This window comes from Etheostoma spectabile, chromosome 9 (genome assembly GCF_008692095.1).
Source record: "Etheostoma spectabile isolate EspeVRDwgs_2016 chromosome 9, UIUC_Espe_1.0, whole genome shotgun sequence".
NCBI lineage: Eukaryota > Metazoa > Chordata > Actinopteri > Perciformes > Percidae > Etheostoma > Etheostoma spectabile.
In genome coordinates this window covers 34,587,385-34,610,420 of record NC_045741.1, presented here as the reverse complement: position 1 = coordinate 34,610,420, position 23,036 = coordinate 34,587,385, and the positions used below count along the sequence as shown (strand labels likewise).

Here is a 23,036-nt window from a genome sequence, read left to right as displayed (position 1 = left end):
AGCATACAGCACTTCCAGCACAACGTGGAGCATTTTTAAAGCCGCGTGCTGGAGTGCAGAGCTGTCATTTTGTGTTAACAAGCAGTTGTTAACTGTAGAGTAGCCTTGTGTCATGTATAACGTTGTCACTGTGTCGGTATCTCGAGGTCACTCTTCAACACTGGACGTTTGTGGGAAACTTCCTTATTTTGGACACTTTGAACCAATCACTGAAAGGTTCATGTGAATGTAACCAATGGCAACACTGGAGGTGCTGAACCCGGATCTCTGATACGTCTGAACTTTAATGAAACGAGAGGTTAGTAAACAATAAATAAATAAAATAATAAGGTGCAGGGCTATAATAAATGTTACTCTACTGTGGGTGCTAGTTACTGAGAATCTTTTATTCAATAGATATTTTACTAAAGCCCTGGTAGGCTACTAACGCCTCTGTTTCTTTAAATGTTCCATCCACGTTGCCTGGTTATTCGCCGTGAATGGATACTAGTGCAATTAAGCTAGGCTATTTTTTTGTTTTCACAAACAAAGAAGTTCACTGCTTAAGGATGCAATACACACGAGCCACCAAATGAGGGCAGTAAATGCACGGCAGAGGAGACGAAGCCTCTTTTCCAGACCTGAAATTTAAACGAAATGCCCATGATGCTCATATAAGATTAAATCAAAGATCCTCTATTCTAAACCGTCTCTGATTAAATGCATGGCTTTGAAAGATAACGTTTGTTGGCGTGTGTCAGGTTCTACATGCAGACTATAGAGCCACGGATGCTCCACAGCATGTTTGTGTAGGCCTACTTTTCAGATCCATTAATGGTGCTGATAAGCTGTGAAAGAGCAACTACTGAAAACGTGAAGTTGAGAGAAAATGTCACATCCATATTTAGCCCTTTTTATAATGAGGGAGTCTTATTAATTCTCTGAATTATGCCACAGGGCCTTGTTGTTTCTGTTTGAGTCAATTAAACCTCGGCTCTTATTCAACCTAATTTTGCATGAAAAGCACAATGGCTTTACCTGTCTGTCAGTCTGTCTGTGATTATCCCTCCCTGTCAGAGATTCAGAGTTTCCATTTCTGGTCTCTCTCCCCCTGTGCTCTCCATGTGTCTTCCTCTTGCAAGTCTGACAGCTCGCCTGTCTCTCTGTCTCTGATTTTCCATCTCTTGCTCAGTTCCAATCTTTTCTTCCATAGCCTACGGTTCTGGCTCTCACCACAGCCATGATGGAAACACAAATTAAATTAAATGTATGCTCAATATGTTACGGGGGGGGGGGGGGGGCTTAGAGGAGGTGTTAAGACTAAGTGGATTGTGCAGATTGAAAAACAGGAATGGATACCTGAGGGGAGGCTGAAGAGAAGTAATATTACTGGTACATTCAAAGATATGACCAGATAAAATGCTAAAAGAATGACAGATAAAGGGGGGGTTGGTTTATACAGGAAAGCTACAGAGTCCCTGAAAAACCAAAAGTTGTTATTTTCTTTAAAGGTCCCATGGCGTGAAAATTTCCTGTTTTTTTAACATTAATATGCATTCCCCCAGCCTGCCTATGGTCCCCCGGTGGTTAGAAATGGAGATAGATGTAAACCGAGCCCTGGGTATCCTGCTCTGCCTTTGAGAAAATGAAAGCTCAGATGGGCCGATCTGGAATCTTGCACCTCATGAGGTCATAAGGGGAAAGGTTACCTCCCCTTTTCTCTGCTTGGCCCGCCCAGAGAATTCGGCCCATCCATGAGAGAGAGACATCATGGCTTTCAAACTAGCAAAGTGGCACTTGGTCAAGTCCCCCCCCCCCCCCCCCCCCACTCAAAAGCTACAGACCCAGAAATGGCAAATACAAATGAAAGCTCACTGGTTCTAGTAGCTGTAATTCTGCACCAAGGCTGAATTTTGGGAAATAGACTTCAGATATGTTGCATCCAAAGAGCCTCATGGGACCTCAACATCTGAGGAAAGAGATCTTAACTTGTGGGAAGTTATGATCTTACAGGATGTTGTATCAACCTACATTGTATCTTGTGCCAAAAAGATCCGTATCAAATGAATGGATCTCATTCCCAGAAGTCCTGTAGGACAACTTATTGATCTTGTTCCAACATAACTGGTTCTATGAATCTTGTTCCTGAAATATGTTGTTCCCACAATTGTGTCCTGTGAAAGTGCCTTAAGAATATGATATTACACATGTAGTGGAGTCAAGGGCTTTTCTTCCCTGGAGAACTTTTCCACATGGAACACATTTAACAGGCCTTTGTTTTGGCTGATGTCATAAAATCGATCCTGTCTTAAGTTTCCAGCTTCCCCGCTATAATGATAAATTAAATTGGACTACAGGGACCTGCAAGGTGTTTGTCACACACCTTTCCATCAGAAACAGATTGGGTCTTGTGGTTGATCCCCATGACCCTCCTTCAGGTCTTGATGAACACTGGAGCAGGAGCACTATAGGCAGGCAGGAGGAGGGAGATGTGAAGGTCTTGATGGGATAGTGTTGATGGTTGAGATAGTGGCGGGGGTGGATTCTAGCTCAATGACCTCATCCAGTCCCCCCCGCCCCTGGGAGAAAGTGAGCTCATGGGTGTCGTAAATAAAGAGGCATTTACGGTCTTTTAACAGACTTAGATAGCCTTACCCACTGTAGCACACAATCCAATTTAACAGCCTGGACTTGGGATAATGGGACATCTGTGATAGGATGAAATAAAAGGATTGATACAAACACTCGACAAAATCCGAGAGGACGGGCCTCAACGCTTTGGTCATTGTGATTTTGTTGTTGTTGTGATAAGCAGTTTCTTGTGTGTCTACACGTTTGTCTAAACCTCACTACAACACTGTTCATGTTGCCCAGAGGATGATGGGATTTCCTAACTCCAGAAAACCCTTTTATGAAGAAGCAGATAACAGTTTTGTTCACCCTTAAGGGTTTTTTTGTAGCTAGACTTTCTTTTAGGGGGAAACTGAAGAGAAAAAAACCTTAAGTGAAGCTAAAACAGGAACATTCTCAAGTGATGTCATGCGAATAAATAATGCACACGTTTGGAGCACATTCGTGCAAGCTCGTTTCCCCCCCACCCCCCACCCCCCTCCCCAGTTGCTGAAGGCTACTTCATGTGATTTTCCCCGTGCAGTTACAGTGCTTTTGAAAAAGGATGAATCTCTTGTTGCAGACAGTGATGTGCAGATATTTCAATGAATGAACGGTCGGCTGACTGCAAAAGGGAACAGGAGGATATTCCAGTGGGAATGAAGCGCCTCCCCTTTAATCGCTCGGCTGAGTTTCTCTCCGAGCTGTAGTCATCTCTTCACTCGCACATTTGCCGTCAGTCGTTAGAGGAACTCCGGCGGATTTTAGCGCTCTCTTGTTTTTGTTTCAGAAAAGCTGCCGTTTTTTTTCTTCTTTTATCTTATCTTTTTTGTGGATTAAACAAAGAGCGAGCGAGTGGAAGGTTTTTTTTTTCACTTTTCGGTGCCATTTCATTGTTACCGACATGAAGAAACGCGGAATAAAGCGTTCAAAGTGGCTGAAGGACTGAAGAGGGTTGGTAAGTGAGTGCGCTTTCGTAGCGCAGCGCTCCCTGGTATTTAAAAATTGAGTGGAAGTTTAAGAAGAAAAAACTTATTTTTTAGCTTGCCTTTTTAAAGAAGCCAAAAGTAAACGTGTTGCATTTTTATATTGGTGAAATCCCAAACTGAAAGAAAATAAGATGGTTACATTTAAAACAATTATGATGTCTTTATTCCTTCATTTATGTAGGCTAATATTCTCTTTCAGTCCTTGCCTTCCCTTTTTTATCGGCATGTTAACGTCGGACTTTATTGCAGCGGTGTGAAATGTAATTGAAGCCTTTGGGCAAAGTCCAGATGCCAGACGTTATTGCTCCCTGCGTAAAACAAAAGGAGTGTGTGTAAAGCCCAGCTGTTGGTGTAGTTTAATGTCACATCAGTGCATGTAAAGGCACACTGAATGTGGGTCTGTGATCAGGAGAAAGTTGTCCAGCAAACAAAATTATAAGAGAATTCCAGACCTGTGGATTAATCTTGTTTTGTGATTTTACAAAAAAAAAAAAAAAACTTTTAAAATGTTCTTGTAATGATAAATAAAAAGCTCATATCACAAATCGAATCCATAGCTCACACAATCTAATCAGAAATCAGGTCATACAGTAACCACCATGTCCCTGTCCCTGTCCCTGTCTGCCCCCTGCAGCCTCCTGCTCTCACTCCACCACACACCAGCACGTTTGGAAGCAGAGCTGCAATGGCCAAGTGGCTGAAAGACTACCTGAGCTTTGGTAGCAGGAAGGTGCCTCCACAGCCACCCACACCAGACTACACAGAGAGCGAGATCCTTAAAGCCTACCGGCTCCAGAGGGACCTGGACTTCGAGGATCCCTATGAGGACTTAGAAAACAGGTCCAGGGGCGACTCTGTGACTTCTGACCCCGCTACACCTGTGTATGGCTCTCCCATGAAGTCATCCAGCGTGGATGGAAAATCTCCAAAACACAGACTGATCAAAGTGGACTCCCAGGAGCTGGGGCGGACCAAGATCCTCCTCAGTGCCGTCTCTTTAGAAGACCAGCAAGAGCCTGTAAGAGCTTCAGTTTCTAAGCATGTGTTTCTAGGTGGTCAGGGCAAAAAGCAGGTGATGATAAATTGAAGTGTCTTATGTGGAGGTGAGAAGGATGGATAAAGGGAAGGCAAGTAAGTGGTGAAGGCTGAAAAAAGACTCTCCCACTTCTCTCTCTCATCCTATTTGCATCCCTGTGACAGCTTTATTGATCAGACTCCATAACCAAGTGACTAGTAATGTGTGTCTCAAATATACATTGTTTACATTAATCACCTTACATCCCATGTGTCACATAAATTCACTATTCTAGATGGAAGAAATAATTATTGATGGCTTGAGCGGACCATTGAATCGGAGAGGGGCCACGGTCCCATGAGTTTATGTCCTTCCATAAATAATAAATGAGGTTTAGTTTTGCAAGCTGAGAGAGACCCCCGCATGAGCACATGTTGGGGGCCGTATACGGTACGCCGTATGGTGATATGCCAAGGGCCACAGGGAGGTCTAATTTTTACTGGGGTGCTGTTTGTTGTCGTCAGGACTACAGTGCATTCCTGGCTGTGTACTGTGTGCATGTTGTGCTGTAGAGAACATACACAGCTACTCAAGAGAAGAAAGGCAAAGATGTTGAGGCCAAGCGACTGGAGCGGAAGCAAAGGTTTTACAAGGAAATGGTCTTCACATTAATTCTGCTCACATATGCTGAGTGAGTTAAGGAGTATTTCAGGGTTTTCATCGCTGCAGTTAAATCCACGACTCCGCTCATGGAAAATGCTACAAGTGTTAAAGTCCTGAAGTGGATTGAAGTAATAGTCTTAACTCAAGTCGATAGCTTCCCCCCCCCACACCCGCCCCTCTACCACACTCTCCTCCTGCTCTCATCAATTTCCCAGGGTCTGTGGGAACATCCGCACTCTAATTAACATTGCAGATTCCTGTGCATCGATAGATAACCTGTTACAAAGTCAACATGGGATTAGAATGTCATTTTGTGAGGGCGTGTGCAATGTCTAGCAGGAATTTGGGAAGCAAGCCTTGCGACAGCAATTTCGTGTGTGTGGTGTTGTGTGTGTGTTGTGTGTGTGTGTGTGTGTGTTTGTGTGTGTTGTGTGTGGTGTGTGTGTGTGTTGTGTGTGTGTGTGTGTGTGTGTGTGTGTGTGTGTGTGTTGTGTGTGTGTGTGTGTGTGTGTGTGTGTGTGTGTGTGTGACCATATGGCTGCCATTGTAGCTGTCAATGGGCCAGCTGACCACTGTTTTCCTCCTGTGCTTGCATAAAGGAACAAATGCTCCCGACCAACCAACCCACTACTTCATTAGTCTCTGTATTCTTTTCCAACAGAAAAAAAATGCATCATGTATATAGCGCATTGGTGTGGTATTTGTAGTGTTTAACACTAAAGGTGCAAATTAGTGTCTTGATGATACTCCAAAAGCGGTTCGTCTGTAACCAAACATATAGTTAACGTGCCATTCAGTGAGGATGTGATTGCTTGTTAAGTCGTGCTGCTCTCTCCGTCTCGGGTCTTGATGAGCTATTGTCTGTGCAAGACTCCTTCCTTTCTAGCACTTCTACATGTATTACCGACTGAATTCTCCTAATTACCAGAAAATATTCCGATCCTAGGACACTTTAATTTAAGTGTTTCAATGCAAAGTGTGATTAATGTGCAGCTTTTACAAAATGCTAATATGAAAATGTTGGCGGAAAGTCAAACTCATTATAGCCTATGATTGAAATTTTGTGCCTCCAGGCAAAAACACATTTAGAAATTGGTTTGTATTTTTATTATATAACGTCAAAAAATACTGGTGACATTTTTATCCAATGAGGACAAGTTAATGTTCTGTGACAAAACCCATTATTCTTTATCAGCAAATGTGTGTTTTGTCCTTTAGGTGGTGCCATCCGCTCCGTTGGCAGGCGACACAGATTATTCTGACCCATTCGATGTTCGCTTGGACCACAGGTCAGAACCAGATCTCAGACATGTTCCCTGCGAGAACAATGGCTACATGGAACCGTATGAGGCCCAGAGGGTCATAACAGGTCAGTGGCAAGTATTGCTCATCAGTTATTATCTTATCAGTGTTACAATGCTGAGTCACGTTGTTATTATAGAGACATGGCATTTTAGTTCCAGTCCTTTTTATTGTATCCTTTTTGTAGTTATCTCTGACATTACAGTAAAGCCTTTACGTGCACACAAATAATGAATCAGAATTGCCTTCATTATATGAGAGCAAGTGAACATCCTAAAGGGTAAATTCAGCCTTCTTATCTGACATACAGTATGTCATTGTCGGTTGCGTTTCAGGTGCACCAAACTCCTTAATTAAATAAGTAACTGTGGCATGAAGTCATCTTACATCATCATCAATCTAAAATCTGTCAACAGTATGTTTGATGAACAAAACTGAAATGATCAATACAATTATCATTCTTTATCTCTGTTCTTTTTCTTTATAGTAAAGTGTTTCTGTCTTTACAGAACAATGCATTCTTACTTCCATATTTTCCTTTGTTCTAAAAACCCATAGTGTTAAATGCAGTACTGCTCAGTAAATCACTCTTTTTCTTAGTAGTTCAGTTCTACACTAGTAATGAATCTGTCCACACAGTCACAGGCTGAGTCGGCAAACCTCCTCACAAAAATGCCTTTTAGGGATGTCTACCCAGTCTCAGGCCATCCCTCCTCCCTTGTGATTTTCTCGCACATCATGTAGCTCACTCTATCGTTTTCCATTTGTCTCTCCTCCTATAACATCTCTGTCTACCCCTGTCCCCTGCTCTGTCCCAGTCATTTAGTGTTAAAGCAACCCCCCTCCTCTTTCTTCATCTCGAGGGCTCTCTCCATCCCTGAGGGGAGTCTGGCGGTCTCTTTAATCTGTCCTGTAGCGAATCCGAAGCATGTCCTCTCTCCGTTGTCACTATCGCTGCCTTTTTGGTGGTCAAATGAAGTTCATAACATCAGGCTTGAAGTGAATGGAGCATCCCATTGTGCTGCCCAATTGAGAAACCTTGAAGAAAAATCTTTTTTCTCGCTGCAGCTGGAGAGATTAGATTTTTGTGGTGATGGCAGAGCGTTTGGCGAAGCATTTTCACAGCTCTTTCATTGACTTTGAATTGAGCCTGTCACTCCAGGGCTGTCATTGATCATTAAAAAACACAGCCGAGCGGCAGCGACGGATGTGAGATCGGAATAGTAATTATCTCTCACAAAGACTGTCCTGAAAAGACACCTGTGTGCTTTTTTGACTGTACTTAAGGGAAAACATTCAGTTCTTACAGGTTAGTTTGTAAGGATAAAAGGCCAGTCCCTGTTCAGCTCTGACGTGCGTCTGCATGCCTAAACACTCCCACCTCAATCACCTTCAATCTTTGTCCCCTTTTTGTCATATTGCTATTTTCTCTCCCCCTCACACCTGTGTTTTCCTACCATCATGTTTCCCACAAATTTCTCATTTTATTTCCTCCATGCCTGTTTTTATCTCTCCGCCCTTCATCTTCTCCATCTCTAGGCTGTCGCTGACACCGCGGGTTCCCAGCGCAGGTAGAGCAGCATTCAGCCCCGCTGTGCTTCCGTCTCAATGATTTAACATCAAATGCTGACAGACATCGCCCCCCCCCCCCATCACCTCCCTCCCTTATGTCCTTCTCTCCCATCATCCCTCTTCTCCCCTTGTTTCCTCCCTGCTTCCTTTTCCCTCTTCGTTCTCCTCTTGCATCTCACCCCATCACCTCCTCTTTCCCATCACCGCCTTGCTCCTCCTGTCTTCATTTCCCCTCCCCTCTTTATAACCCCAGGGCCTTTACCCGGGGCCTCCACTTGGTCGCCATGGTGACTACAGGGCCAAGTTTTTCTATGCCTTTCACCAGGGAACCCTTCCATTTAGTCCCATTCCCTTCTCACGTGAGTGCACCTCCTTTGCAAGGCTGCTGGCTGTGTGCACAAAAGATGCCTACTCCTTCATTTTCCCCCAATTTTCTCCTCTTCTGTACCACCTGTTCTTTTTTTTAAAAAGGGTACATTTTTGAGGTCAAGATATCAAAGCACCATTGCTGATTGCTGCAGCTTAGAGGCTCCTATTGGTGCATTTAAAAAAACTGATTTCATTCTCTTAAAGCCTTTTATCTCATCTCATCACCATATTTGACTCTACACTACGGTTGCAACTGCTGAGACACATTTCTTGTTTGGTACCCACTGAGAAAGTGATGAAAATGTTAACGAGGGAACATGGATGCTGTTGTGAGCCGTGCTAGATTACTGCTGGGATTCAGGATGGGGGGGGGGGGGGGGGGTTGTCTACTGTGTTGCAACTCAGCATCTAGCTCAAGGCCTTTGTTAAGCCCCCCTATATGAGATTCTGAGCCCACGGCAAACATCATTTGTCTCTCTCCTCTAATTCTAGTCATGCTAGAGCTCAACAGGCTTTTTGTTTTATTTTTTATTTTTACAGAATAATATTACTCTGGTCTTTAGAGAGACTTCATTGCTATTTTTTTATTTTTTATTTTTGCTGACTGGTTACACGTCCAAGAAGATTTTTTTATATCTGTGCTTGCTTGTGTGTTGGGGTATAAATCTGTATTCTTTTGTATATGTATCAAAAGAGCTGCAGCGTGGTCCAGGTGGAGGAGGAGGAGGAGGACGGTCACGGGGTGGGGTGCAACTCTATGACACCCCCTATGAAGATGAGCGAGGCCATGGACGCCTGGGACTGTTGTACGGAGAACCTCAGGAAGAGGGCAAGGAGAGCAGCAGGCTGCCGCAAGATGACGAGAGACCGGCTGATGAGTATGACCAGCCATGGGAATGGAAAAAGGACCACATCTCCAAAGCTTTTGCAGGTAACTGTAAAGATTATGCCAATATTCTGACAGTAAAGTCAACAGAAACCAAGTTGGAGCGTAGTCTGGCAAAGCCCACCTACAAATAATGTGAGCAGTATAATTGATAATTGATGAACTCTAATTCAATTAGCAGTTCCTACACCTGATTGGAGGAATGCTCCATGAACTGGTCATTGGTCTTTGCCTGTGATTTTCCAAGTGGAAAAACACAGGCAAAGCCTTTCTAGGGAATGCCAGAACTATACAGGAAATCATTTTTATAAGTATATTTTGGAAAGGATTTAGACCACGAGCCGCTGAATCATGCTTCATTGTATCCATTGTATATTAAGAGCTTTCTAGAATAAAGCTTTTTGAAAAAAAGTGTTGTGGTTGTGAGATTTAGGTTGGCTTAGCAGTGTGCAGGAAAAGCATTTTTAACACCCAGTTTAATACCCCCATATTGGCAATCATCCATTGTATTGAAGTGTATTTGAGCAAAACAATAAATCCCTGCCACCTACTGCTCAGACAGTACAGCTAATGGAAGTCAAGCACAAACCATAAGGGGTCTCATAAAGTGTGCCATTTTTTTTAAAGGAATAGTTGAGAAGAGTAGAATTAGTAAAAATGGTTAAAACCAGGCTCAAAAAAGGTCTGTTTTAAAGGTCAAATCCCTCCCAGAAGCACATTGAGAGCCATGCTGCTATAACTTCATAGTGAAATACTCATCTAACTGTCCTGACCTTTTAATGTAGTGTCTGTCCCCATCACTACATCACCAACGCCTTTTTGGCAGGAAATGGAGAGCGCTGTGACCTTTTACTGTCTCAGCTGAAATGACACATATCTTTCTGTTTCTCTCACCACATTTAAACACCTCCTGGTGACTATTGATTTCTTGCTCTCAAATATGAAGGACCACAGTCGCAACTACCTCTGAACTGACCGTTAGAATTTGTGTGTGTGTGTGTGTGTGTGTGTTCGTTGTCGTAAAGAGGTTAGCCGAGGAGCGTACAGAAAGCAAGGTCCATTTTCTTTTAATTCAATGTAAAGCGCTTTATTTGTCATTATCTGCAGTACTTCTAAAATAATTGGCGCATTGCATGCTTTTTTCTTCTTCTTTTTTTTCTTTTTGCAGTGCAACTCCCATCCCATTATGTTCAAAGTAATGAATATAGTTTGAGAGAGAGAGTGAAGTCTAGGTAAGAGAGACAGACTGGTAAAGGGAAACAGAAGTGGACTAGGTCGTTTAGGAGTGGATCAGCGTAAGGCATGCAAGGCCAAGTCGGCATAATTGAGCTGCATCTCCATGTCACCAAGGTCAAGGTGATGGGATAATAAATCAACCTTGTCTTGTATGCACTCCCCTCCATTCCTCCCCTCCTCCAGTTCTGTGTGTATCTCCCCCCCTCCCCCTTCTCTTCTCAGTTAATTACATGCCTGTATGTGCGTGACCAATCCAGTGCTAATAAGAGAGTCATGGTCAGCACACCATTGTCTAAACACACACGCATTCACACACAGAGTAATTCACTGGGATCAGGCTCAAATCACATTAACCGGGGGTGCAGCAAAGAGAAACCGTAACTGTTTTCAGAGTGGAGGTGATTTCAAAAGGAGGTGCACCATTGTTCATTTAAAAGCCAATATCACCTTTCACCTACTTGGGTAACACTAGCACTTATTCCTGCTTTATCTGTTGTTTTATTCCTCTCCAGCTTTATTCCCCTTTTTCTTCTTTGTGCCACATCCAGTATGTGCTCCTGCAGAGCACCGCTTATAGCACCATTAGAAAGGGCAGTGGAGGAAATCGCTTGTGCAGCGCGAGTTGTCTGACCCCTTGTTTTTTCCATTTGGAGTCAGCAAGCTGAGCTGGCGTGCTGTCTATCTGAGCAGACCAAAGCACTGAAGTGTAAACACACAAACAGTATTTTCCATTCTCACATTTAATCCATATTCCCAGACCCACTCAGCGTTGCTAGGCACATCCCACATGTGAGGGAGGGGAGAGATGAGGAGGACGAGGATGGCAGAAAAACAGAGAGATGGAAAAGATGAAAAGATGAGGAAAGAGAGAGATGGATGGACAGAGAGAGAAAATGGACAGAGGATTGTGGAAAAAGCTAGCTGGAGAGGAATGGAAAGGGACGTCCAAGGTTATAGTATATTTGGTGGCAGCTCAATGGATGTTTGTGGAGGCCCAGTGCTTCAGAGGGGAGGGGCGTTAAGGAGAATTAATGGTCGGGGACTGTGGCGAGGTGAGACGAAGGGAGAGAAAGGGGGAGTCAGGGCCATTGTGGCGGGGTGCAATCTGTCATCCGCTAACACAGGCATGCTCTCTCACACATATATACACCAACACTGCAGCGGTGACAAGGCTGTCCCCACAGCCCTCCCTCCCTGTGGATGTGACACACTCGCTCAGATAACCCGCTACAGGGGGCAAAGGAGGGCATCACAATCTGCCAGCAGCCCCTCATCATCACCTTCCCACAGGCGAATGCAGAAACACACACACATGTGGATTCTCAACTAGGTTTCCCAACTCTGATTATCAGGCCCCTAATTCATGGGTGAGAAGAGGTTGTGTGCATGTAGGGGGTGGGGGGTGTGGGGGGGGATAAGGAGGATCTCTGGTGCATATTGTGTTTGGATCCGCGCTTCTGAAAAGACTCTCTCTAATTATAATTTTCACAGCGAATGCCTTGCTGGGTGGATATTGCATTCTGAGGCTATTTTTTAAATTGTATCAGAAATAAGCTTGCCTGAAAAGCATTTATTTACTTTGCCTACGATATGGAGTGAACTTCAGCCAGCTGTGAATCTAGCAGTGCCTGAGGGGTTGGACGTGACAGGCCTCAATCAATTTGGTGGGTTTTAATTGCAGTGTTAGAAAGCTGTCACCATTCACCACCATCCAGCTCAAATTACAGCAGTCATTAATTCTAGGAAGTCAATAGACAGTCCAGCAGTTAGATTGGCCCTGCAACCATTCAGCATTAATAAGTGAGTTAATGAAAGACACTCTCATTATCTCTCATTATCTCTCTGAACAGATGAATGGGTGTTTTAGGTTATTTCATGTTTGTAAGTTTTATAGTCCAAATAATGAGCTTTGAGGCATTTGAGGCAGACAATGGCCATCTAAAGGTGGAGGTGTGTGCGCATAATGAGAGAGCTGCAAATCAGCTGGAAATCTGGGTAAGGAAGATGAATGAATGACATTTCCACCCCTAGAAATTACTATTATGGTGCCATTGAGAAAAGCACTTATCCTCCACTTCCAATGCAGCTGCTCATTAGGCAACAGCAAAAGACATGGGCTGTGCAGGGAAGCGCGCAAGCGCGTGTGTGTGTGCGTGTGCGTGTGCGTGTGCGTGTGTGTTAAAAGCCGGTGGTGAAAAAAGAAGGGTTTTTATTAGCAGTTCAAACTCTTAGCAGCACAAAACAAAGTATGGATATACTTGTGATAGTATAGTTGATTTTCCCTCTCTGTGGAAATCTGCGTGATAGACACTATAATTGTTTTATTCTCAACAAATTTTGCTGTTGAGGAAACTGGCCTTATAAAACTTGAGTTGTATGGCCATTTGTTTGGCTGTTTAGGGCTATAGGGATGGCAATGTCGGTCGGTGGGTCAGTACACCACTTTGGTCCAAAGAATGAAACATCTCATCAATTACTGAATGGCCATACCATACAGATGTGCCATCTGGGCTATTGAGTAAAATCTCAAATGACTATTTGGTCATGATATTTTACAGCATGAGGATGTTTAAGGCTAATTGGCAAATGTTAGCATGCTAATCCAAGATGCTAAACATGGTAAACTTTTGATCTGCTAAAGATCAGCATGTTGGTATTGTCATTGTGAGTTGTCACATGCTGATATTTAGCTCAACGCATCTCAAAACTGAGGATTTTAGTAATTAACGACACCTTGACACATGGTCTGCATTTGTTCGTCTTGTGTCTGGATACATGTGTTCTAACAGGACAGGGCAAGGTTTTCTGGGCTATTCTTCATCTGTGTATGTGGAGCCTGAAAACGTATTTGTGTGTGCATGCAGACAAACATGGGAGCGAGGGAAAAATGAAAATTAGATTTCCATTTCTGGTGTGATGCTGCTCTCTGATGCGCTAAGCAGGCCCTGGGGGCATCTGACCAGCCTCTTCATCAATTTACTGGCACAGTGGAAGGACTCTTGTTGCTCTCTCTCACTCTGTTACTCTTGCTTTCTTTTTCTCTTTGTCACGTGTCCTTGCCTTTCCCCATCGCTACTTTTCTTTCTCGTTCAACAAGAACCTTTACTGACATTAATAAAAAAGGCATGTCCTTTGTGAATACCTCATGCCAACCAGTATTAGCGACAGATGAAGAGGTGATGGAAATAGAGTAGGGCAAGTGAGGAGAGGAGCAAGGGAATATGGAAAGAGATAATGCCCCACTTCGCGTAAGATAGGTGAAAGAGGGGCGATAAAGAAAGAGGGCTGTTTGATACAGAGACAAGGATGGTGAGAGCAGCAGGAAGCGGGGACTAGATATGAGTGTCTGGAAAATGGATACTCAAAATTGGCAAGGAATGTGTGATGCTCAAAATTGTGCCGATCCATATTAAGAAAGTGTAACTTGATTGTAACAACGATTTTTTTGTTTTCTTCTTCTTCACTGGCATACAGTGTTAATTGTCTGTCCTTTGTGTGTGGAGAGAAGATGGGATGCCAGAGCTGTTAGAAAAAACATTGTCTTCATTAATGGACCTAATGAAGGTGTTCTATTGTCTTTGTCTGCTCCTCTTTTCTTATGAGGACACAAAACAGCTGGTGTACTCAAGGCAACGTGTCCTCTGTGCAACACATAAAGATCTGGTCACACCCTCCCCCTCAGACCATTTTTGGTAATTGTTAGCAGGTAGTTGAGGCAACTGGCACATGAGGAAATTTTGGCAGGCCACAAATTACTGAATTGCTTTCGCCTGTTTTGTAGGTTAGATATGAATGGGAGTCAGAACTGATGAAAACACATTTTTGTTTTAGCATTCATAATAAATAGGGGTGGGAATTACCAGAGGCATATTATATTATTATCACAATACTTCTGTCACAATATGATGTTGTTGCAAATTAAAATGTATTGCGATATTAAATTTGATTATCTTTTTTTCAACTTCAAATTATGTCCCCAAAGGAAATCTATTTTATCTAAATAGGTAGATTTCTCACTTCAATTTTATTATTTCTTTTATCACTCTAGTACCAAAAAGTTAAATATTTATGAGAAATTTGTATAGTAAAGTATTGTTACTTGGCGTCAGTATTGCCCCGGAAATATTGCAATACGATGTTGTATCGATTTATAGTAGATTTTATAGTATTTTTAGTACAAATCATGAATATAGGCTGTGAGCACTGATGAGAACGTGCCTTTGTCCGTAAGCCATTAGTGTTCTCTCTTTGTCTTCTATTGCAGAGCACTAATAGCTTTTTATGTATGAGAGATCCACAGGTTCCCATTAGAGGTGAATGGAAGCCAGATGTTCTCTCTCTCTCTCTCTCTCTCTCTCTCTCTCTCTCTCTCTCTCTCTCTCTCTCTCTCTCTCTCTCTCTCTCTCTCTCTCTGTGTGTGTGGTCAGAGTTAGGAGCTCAAGCAAGGGTTGTGTGGTTTATTCAGAGACACAAGAATGTGTCTGATAATTTCAATTGTTTACACAATGCACGTCAGATGCATGTTAGTGACATTATCTTGATATTTGAAAAGCATTAAAGTTCCAGTCCACAACACTGGGCTTAAAACGTAACTGTCGGCAAAATGCATCGTAGGGTCTTTTTGTTAATTTACCCAAGTCTAACTTTCATTTAAAAGCGTGATTAGGACGGAAGCATCACTTTTAGGGTTGACCGTAGTTTCCACTTTATACAACTCACTTTAGCAGTTTGTTTTTTTCCACTCGCCGCCATCTTGCCAGTCAAAAAGTGTCTCCAAATGCGCATGAACAGACTCCATAGGAGGAAATGTCATTCTTGTATGAGGCTCCTTTTTCAACAAATTATCCATTCATTTATATGAAACTAAGCTTTATGAGCTTTTCGTCTTTACTCTCCTCCCTGTTACGTTACGCTGCGTGTGTGCGTGCATGCCAGCGTATGGCACGGACCTGCATGTCTCCCATTGAGGGGTGCCAGGCCACACTTTAATCCTGGCTTTAGTGGAGGTGCGGCTCGCTCCAGATGGGGCCATTGTACTGCGCCATGCATCAATAATTCACGGAGAGCCAGAGAAAGTGGCGGAGCATGTCTGCCTGCTCAATAATTAACCAGGGAGGGAGAGAGGCATGTATGTACAGCCTGGGTGTCTCTCCAAACGCCCATTCAAATGGCCTTTGATGTCGCGGGCCTGAGGGGTCTTGGATTTGTCGGCTCATTAAGACGTCACCCCTCTTTTCCTTTTTATTTGTTTTGTAATCCGTTTTTTGCTGCGAGCACGAGCTGAATGTACGACAAATGGCATAATGTGTGTGTGTCCATGTGTGCGTAAGGCTGCAGTAATGACTGTTAAAGTAGATGGTCGCCTGCCATGGTAGATAATGAGCTATTTTCAGTTCTGTGCACCTTCTGCTGTTCTCCTGTAGGTAGGCGTGATGGGCGTTATTCTGCCCACACACTCCTCTTTTCCTCTTCATAATCACGTTTTGGTGGCAGGTGCAATGTACAAAGCTATTGTGTTTCATTGGGGCTGGCAAGACTTAAATGGTCTAGGTAGTAAGCATTTTCTGAATGTGATTTTGTTAAGACATGATGAAGCATATTCCACCCACTCCTCTGTTCCTCTTCACCTTTCATCTTCTTGACAGTACGCTTGTTTTCACTTGATGACTGTAATAAAGTGTCTAAAGTGATTTTTCACAATGACTGAAATAAGCACATTGAAGTAAGTCTTTGTTATTTCTACTTTCATTTAACACATGAGCTAGTAATAAGGTCTAACGCATGTTTTCCACAGTGTCATGAACCAAACATTGCTAGGTTCTCCTTTTCAACGGGGGCATTAGTTTCTTCACCTCTCTCCCATCACATCTTGTTGCACTACATTTTCAATCTTGGCATCCCTGATTTCCATCTTAATCTACTTGCTGCTCCTCTCTCTTGCACCTCTCGTTTTCAATCTGCCTCTCTCTCTCTCTCTCTCTCTCTCTTCTCTCTCTCCTTCTCCTCTCTCTCTCTCTCTCTCTCTCTCTCTCTCTCTCTCCTCTCTCACTATCTTACTTTTAGTTAACTTTGTTCAGCCCATCTGCTGTTTTCTCACTCTGTCACTGCTTTTTTCTCTCTCCCCCTCCCCCTCCTCTCTATTAGAAATGAGGGAGTTGTCGGAGTTGCCCTGGCCTGCCCCAGTGGGTCAGCTGGAGGAGGAGCCTCCCGTCAGAGAGCAAGGTGACCTCCCACCCTGAACACAACCCTCTGTGTTTCCCCTGATCACCCCAAACGCAGTCACCCTGACCTTTATGACCCAGGCCTACATCTGCTCCAACTACCATCCTAAACCCGCTGCCGCTTGCATCTTTACCACCTGCATTTGCCCCCGTCTGTTGCAGTTGTTGGGCTGCCAGGTTTCTTTTGGTTTTAAAGCTGCTCTCCTTTCTTACCACATCCCCCTCTGCCACCAACCACCATGAAAAGTTCCTTGTAAATTAAGATGTCTGCCTTGTTCATTTCAGGGTACACTAATGTTTAATTACACGTTCTGTACATTGACTTTTGCTCAAATCAGGCACAGAAGGGGTAAATAACACTTCAGTCTGTACATGTAATTTGTTGCAGAATAGAATCTGTATTGTCAACATCAAGTAATCTACAGTCTACTGGAAGACAAAGACGCCAACTTCCTGTCTCTATCTGCCCTTGGTGACTCATAAAAATGTTGATGATGGTAATTGTGATGATGCTGATAGTTTTGCAGTCTGTCAGCCTGGGACCCTCTGTCCTTTAGTTCAACCCATCCATGAGAGGTCTCTCTGCTGCATGCATGGATTTGCAATAGCCGGATGTCTGATGTTTACCCAAGTCTGGCTGTGAGGTTTAATCCCTTTTGATCATACCACTGTGTAAATACTCTGACTCACTTTTTCTGTCCCCATCTGCCAACAGTGCAGTTTGATGGCGCAGAGTGGGACCGCTCCTCGTCGCCCACTGAGCGGTTGCGTCCTCCGGGGCCCAGGTCCAGCCCGCTGGCAGGAGGGGGAATGAAGTTTCGAATGCCGCAGGATGCCCTCGCCATGGTTGGGGAGAGAGTGGACCCTACGCTGCCACTGGAGAAGCAGGTGTATGTATACAGTCTTCTGGACAGGAGACGTCTCGGACTATAGGTTACACTCCATTTAAGGTTTAATCAAATTAAGAGGCTTACATGACTTTTGATTACATGTCTCTGTTGCCATTCATGTAATACCTTCAATATAATACAGGATAAAGAAATTGTTTTAGAAGAACAGGTCATGTCATAGCTGCAAATTGTAATCACAATGTTGTGCAAGATTGAATTTTTCCAATGAGGCAATCCAAGAACAGTAAGGAATAAAATGTTTACATGTCACAGAAACGAAGGATTGACCCATGAATTTTATCTGAAGCATTATTCTGAGTTACAATGTTTAAATTCATCAAACAAATCTAAATTATGCAATCATTTGTGCATGCAAATGCAATTAGTATAAGATATTTCCCTCAGTAGGCTGTAAATATCTGTGCATGGCTGTTGTGCACATACATTTATCATACATTGTTATAAAAGGGATTTTGAATATTTTAGGTAGAACGGGGGTTGTACAACCTACAAATAAATCCCCAAATCCATTTTATTGCACCGCTTTGATCTAGGATGGGACACATTAAACAAAACTGTTATGTGTTTCGGCTAAGCAGCACTCATCAGAGCTTACAGAACTGCAAAAAGGTTAGAATGAGAACTAATTAAGTCAGAACATTATGAACACACATTTACTTTGGTCTTGTGATTTCAGACATCATTGGTGTAATTTATGTGCCGTTTCTGTGCACATAAAAGGCCGTTTTTACTAATGAAATCCAAGCACAACACTCCTTAAGCACACACAAACATTCACTTGGGGATGGCAGTTGATTAAATTGCCCCATTACTCCCTGATGATCTCTTAAGGGTTGTTATGAGCTTTGTGTTTCCTTCACCTCTGCTTTGAACAGAGAAACAGTATGAATGTTGACCTGCAGCATTTAGTACACTTGACCAAATCATATCCAAGAAAATCAAACTATTTGCGGGAAACTTATACCGGTAATATTGTTACTTACAGGTGTTTGTATTAATCCTGATTAGGAATCTTTAGAAACATGCAGTCTACTAATAATTACCTCTCTCTTTAATTATAAAATCAGTAACATAACACTACAGAGTGTCTTTACCAATGTCGACACCCATCAGCAAAAGGTGTGAAAATGATGTGGGAATGAAATTGAACTTTACCTCTTTTACCATCGTCTTATTGTGTGTGTGTGTTCTGTCTATCAGATGGTACCACGGTTCACTGTCGCGTTCAGAGGCAGAGTCGCTGCTAATGCTGTGTAAAGAGTGTAGCTACCTGGTGAGAAACAGTCAGACCAACCGCTCTGACTACTCCCTCTCCTTACGGTAAGACGCACGCACACACACACACACACACATACACACACACACAAACTGACCTACCATTAAAAAGTGAAGCAAACACAATAGAACCTTCAGTATCGTAAACAGCTTTACAATTTAATTGCACACTTTTCATTTTTTCTGCCATGCGACTAAGAAGTGTGTGTGACACCGCATAAGCTACCAATCTCATATCGCAGTCTCCACACCTCTCCATCTGTCTCTCCCTCCTCTGTCTCCCTCCCTCCCCTTACCATCACCCCCCCACATGATCACCGCTGCACTGGTTCCTCTTCCGATACTCATTTGCAGGGCACAATACTGCTTATCTGGTCGAATCTCTCCCTTGTAATTACTACCATGATCAATCGTCCCGGCCTCCCATCATCCCTCTGTCCTCAGCCCTTCCTTGGCCCCTCTCTGTGTCCTTACTCTGTGGCCCCAGCGGGCCCTGTAAGTGGTAATCATGCAGGTAGAGCACACTTCAGTGCTCACATCATCCTCCCCGTAAGCACTAATGAATATGAATTACCTTCTGTGGGCCACACAAGAAGGGAATCCAGGAGGGATGGAAGGGGGGGACTGAAGCAGTGTGTCACTGTGTTGTGCTGACAGATATACAAGCTCATGCATTACTCATTTAAATGAGTAGAGTGGGTTAGACACACACGCACACACACACACGCACACGCGTGCTAAAGAAACAAGGTCACAACTGGCAGTGGTTCCATGGCTGGTGCATGTGAGGTTTGAAAGGAGTGACATCTCTTAAGAAACTGCTAAAAATAATCAACCTTACATTATTTTGGGCGATGAGAAGGTGGTACTGTCCCTTCACTGAAGTAGACTTTCAGAGTCTAAACAAAACAAAGAACCCCTTGGCACAATCTGAAAATATTTGAGGGTGCTTAGATTTTTGATTGACTTAAAGGTGAACTTTGGTTTAATGAAGCTTTTATTTTCTTGGCCATCATTCTAACCACTAATAATAACATTAAGGTAATTGCAGAGACTCAGGAATACAACATGAAAGCAGTCTGATGACCACACAGGTTTTAAACAAAGCTCCTGATTAGCTAAACATATTAAAAATAGAAGATGAAAGCAAACAGTAAAATATTACCAAAGCTCATGAACATCCATCACAGTTTGAAGGCTTTGACCTACTTTCACCTTCCTTCCGCAGTTATCCTGTGCAACGAGGGATTTTTACCAGTGTTTTTGGTGCACTCACTTTGGTTTTAGAAGCATATGAAATAGTCTGAATGTTTTTAAATCTTGGTCCCCCATTTTTTGTGTCTCACGCATTCTACTCCTTGTCATCCACTTTTGTAGTCCACGAGGCAAAGGGACTACAGTGCCCTTGAGTGTAATCTTGTGTAAGATGTTTTGCATCAAGGCCATTTACTGGAATGTATACTAAGGTGCTCTGGCATTCTGTTTGTCTTTTTTGCCTGGAGAGGGTTTATTACTGAAAGCTTGTGTATGTAATTAGAGTGTGCTGAAGTTGTTGTTTGTACCACTTTTTCGACTAGCCTTTTAGCCAGAGGAGTAGTGGACACTATAATCCTTTGGGTTTTACCAAAAAGCACAGTGGTTTATAGAATAATACGGTTATAAACCATTGGCTTGTTTGTTTGATTGTCGGATATCGCCAATTACTTAGGTGAGTACAATGTTATCATGACAGACAGAAATGGCAGCCAAAACTACAGAAATAAGTTGTAATACATTAGAATTTTACTTATGTGTCTCCAGTTTGACAAAAAAAAAAAAAAAATTCCATCATGTCTGTGTCTAGATTGTAAAAAGCAGAAGTTAGTCTTTAGTAGGGTGTTGAGACTGGTTTGCTGGTTGCTGTGAAGTCCATTTACCCATTTAATAAGGCAGCATCTGTGAGCTTTTGTCATTGTGGTGCTCCTTGGAAAAAGTGAACCACACATACTGTAAGATTACACAGTAATGTGGACAATGGGAGGAATGATGAAGGCTGTTTAATGGAGAGAAACTCTAAAGTGAGTCAGCACTGAAACAGACAGACCAGCCAGATTTTTAACCAAATTGAATATTTATAGAAGTGTGCTTGTAGGTTGTAATGTAGCATAAGATACAAAGAGTCCCAAAACAAACTGGACTGGATGATAGCATGCTGTCAACTGAGCGCTGACGTGATTCTTATCGGACTCACAGCGCTCTGGAGGCCAGTGGGACGATCATAAACTGCCTGTGTCTGTTTGTAGTCACAGTGAGGATTTTTTGGGGCCTCACTGCTCTTAAAAATTTAATTTGGTTTACTAGAACAATGACAATTATGCTGACTGGTTTCAGCCCTTGTCTTTCCCTCTGCTTCTATAATTAGACATGCATCATGACTGGCTGGCTGGCTCTTAAAGGGGAAGTCCTGCCGTGGCTGCCTGGCACTCAAAGGGAAGGAACCAGTGTGGTTCGCTTGGCTAAGCCACTTTCACAGTCCAGCGTTCGTCTTTCTCACTCTCTGGCTTTGTCCTTCCTTGCATGTGCTCTTACACCACTCATTCATCAATCACAATGTCCCGTCCTTTCTAATTTGTGACATGGTGTTAAATCATGTCCTCAAAGTGCAGGAAAGAGAAGTGAACATATATCCAGGCTGTCATCTCCTGTCATGATGCCGTGACAAAATGTGTAGATGACTGCACAATGTTTTATGTGCCCCACATTTCACGTCATCCCTCTTTTCTCTCCTACACTCCTTTTGCACTTTCATATTGGAATCTCTCCCGCTCTTTCTTTCTTATTTTTGTCTCCTTCCATTATCAATTCATTCTTCCTGTTTTCTTCTCACAGGAGCTGCCAGGGTTTCATGCACATGAAGTTCACCCAATACAAAGATGGCAAGTACGTGCTGGGACAGAACAGTCCTCCCTTTGACACCATCCCGGAAGTTGTCCACTTTTACACCACACACAAACTCCCGATCCGAGGGGCCGAGCATCTGTCTCTGCTGTTCCCCGTGCTGGTGCAGACACTCTGACGCTCCTCCTGGACTTCCAGGACGTCATTGTGATCGGACACGTAAAACTTGAATGTTTTGATGGGATTGTCCCAAGAGAGAGCCAGTTCTCTCTTCTTGTTGGACTGGACTACTTGATGATTCTACACACCAGGAGCTAATGTCCTCTCCCACCACTGCTGTTGGCACTTGTGCCAAGCGTCTCTAACATCCGGGGGATTGATTCACATGAAATGCAATACCTGAACTTACGGCTACCTTTGCTGTAACTCCTCTCTCTCATCTCGCTCTGGCTGAACCGAAGGGGCTGACTTCAGGACATGTAAAATTCTCCCTTTCTTTATTACATTTCTTACATGGCTGACTGAAATGAAGGGGAAGTTAGCGGAGCTGTACCTGGGAGAAAGTCTGTATATTATGAATGTACTGATGCTCCAGGAGACATGCAGGAGGTTTAGATTGAATTACTGCTGTTCCACAAAAAACACCTCATTGACACTGGTAAACAAATATTGCTGTTGTTAGGTGAAAACCTTGCTAGTCATAGTTTGCAGATTTTTCATGTTTATATGAATCAATGAATTAAATTGTACTGTATAAGATTAGAAACCATTTTCACCCTCTGGCTTGGGAGACCAAATTTTTTCAATTAAAAACGCAAAAAACAGTGCTATTTTCAAAGATATAAGGTTTTTTTACAAACAGCAGTTATATTTCAGGTGCTTTTCTACACAAAGCCACACCTGCTCATATTTGCTCAGTCTGTCGCCATGCTGCTGTACTTCGAGGATCTGCTTGACACATCTCCATGTTATTTGTTGATTGTTCAACAGAAAACTTGTGTTGTATTGGTACTTGTGTTGACCTTGCTGACCTGTATCTCTTGTTGGTTGCTTACATTGCATTTGGTAGACAATGCTGGGTTTGTTTAAAAAAAAAAAAAAAAAAAAAAAAGGAACCTGTCACTGCTGTGA

At 43.0% G+C, this 23,036-nt stretch overlaps 1 protein-coding gene across 3 annotated transcripts; it reads left to right on the top strand.

Annotated features, from left to right (window-relative positions):
* The first annotated feature begins 4 nt into the window (after positions 1-4).
* shdb (Src homology 2 domain containing transforming protein D, b) lies at positions 5-22,990 on the top strand. 3 transcript variants are annotated; one of them, XM_032527007.1, is made up of 8 exons: positions 5-298; positions 4,213-4,596; positions 6,475-6,625; positions 9,194-9,430; positions 16,766-16,843; positions 17,558-17,732; positions 18,954-19,073; positions 21,897-22,990. In XM_032527007.1, the coding sequence occupies exons 1-8, from the start codon at positions 287-289 to the stop codon at positions 22,081-22,083; spliced, it is 1,344 nt and encodes a 447-aa protein (XP_032382898.1). In that variant the 5' UTR covers positions 5-286; the 3' UTR covers positions 22,084-22,990. The 3 variants fall into 3 exon arrangements, with proteins under 3 accessions (XP_032382898.1, XP_032382900.1, XP_032382899.1); XM_032527008.1 differs by lacking the exon at positions 5-298 and adding an exon at positions 3,123-3,547; XM_032527009.1 differs by lacking the exon at positions 16,766-16,843 and having other exon boundaries at positions 6-298.
* Positions 22,991-23,036: the final 46 nt, after the last annotated feature.

What these genes read in the sequence shown, in the direction of transcription:
- shdb (XM_032527007.1), top strand. An exon ending in CATCTCCAAAGCTTTTGCAG is followed by an intron (nt 9,431 to 16,765) that starts GTAACTGTAAAG and finishes CCTCTCTATTAG; the next exon opens with AAATGAGGGAGTTGTCGGAG. An exon ending in GACTACTCCCTCTCCTTACG is followed by an intron (nt 19,074 to 21,896) that starts GTAAGACGCACG and finishes TTCTTCTCACAG; the next exon opens with GAGCTGCCAGGGTTTCATGC.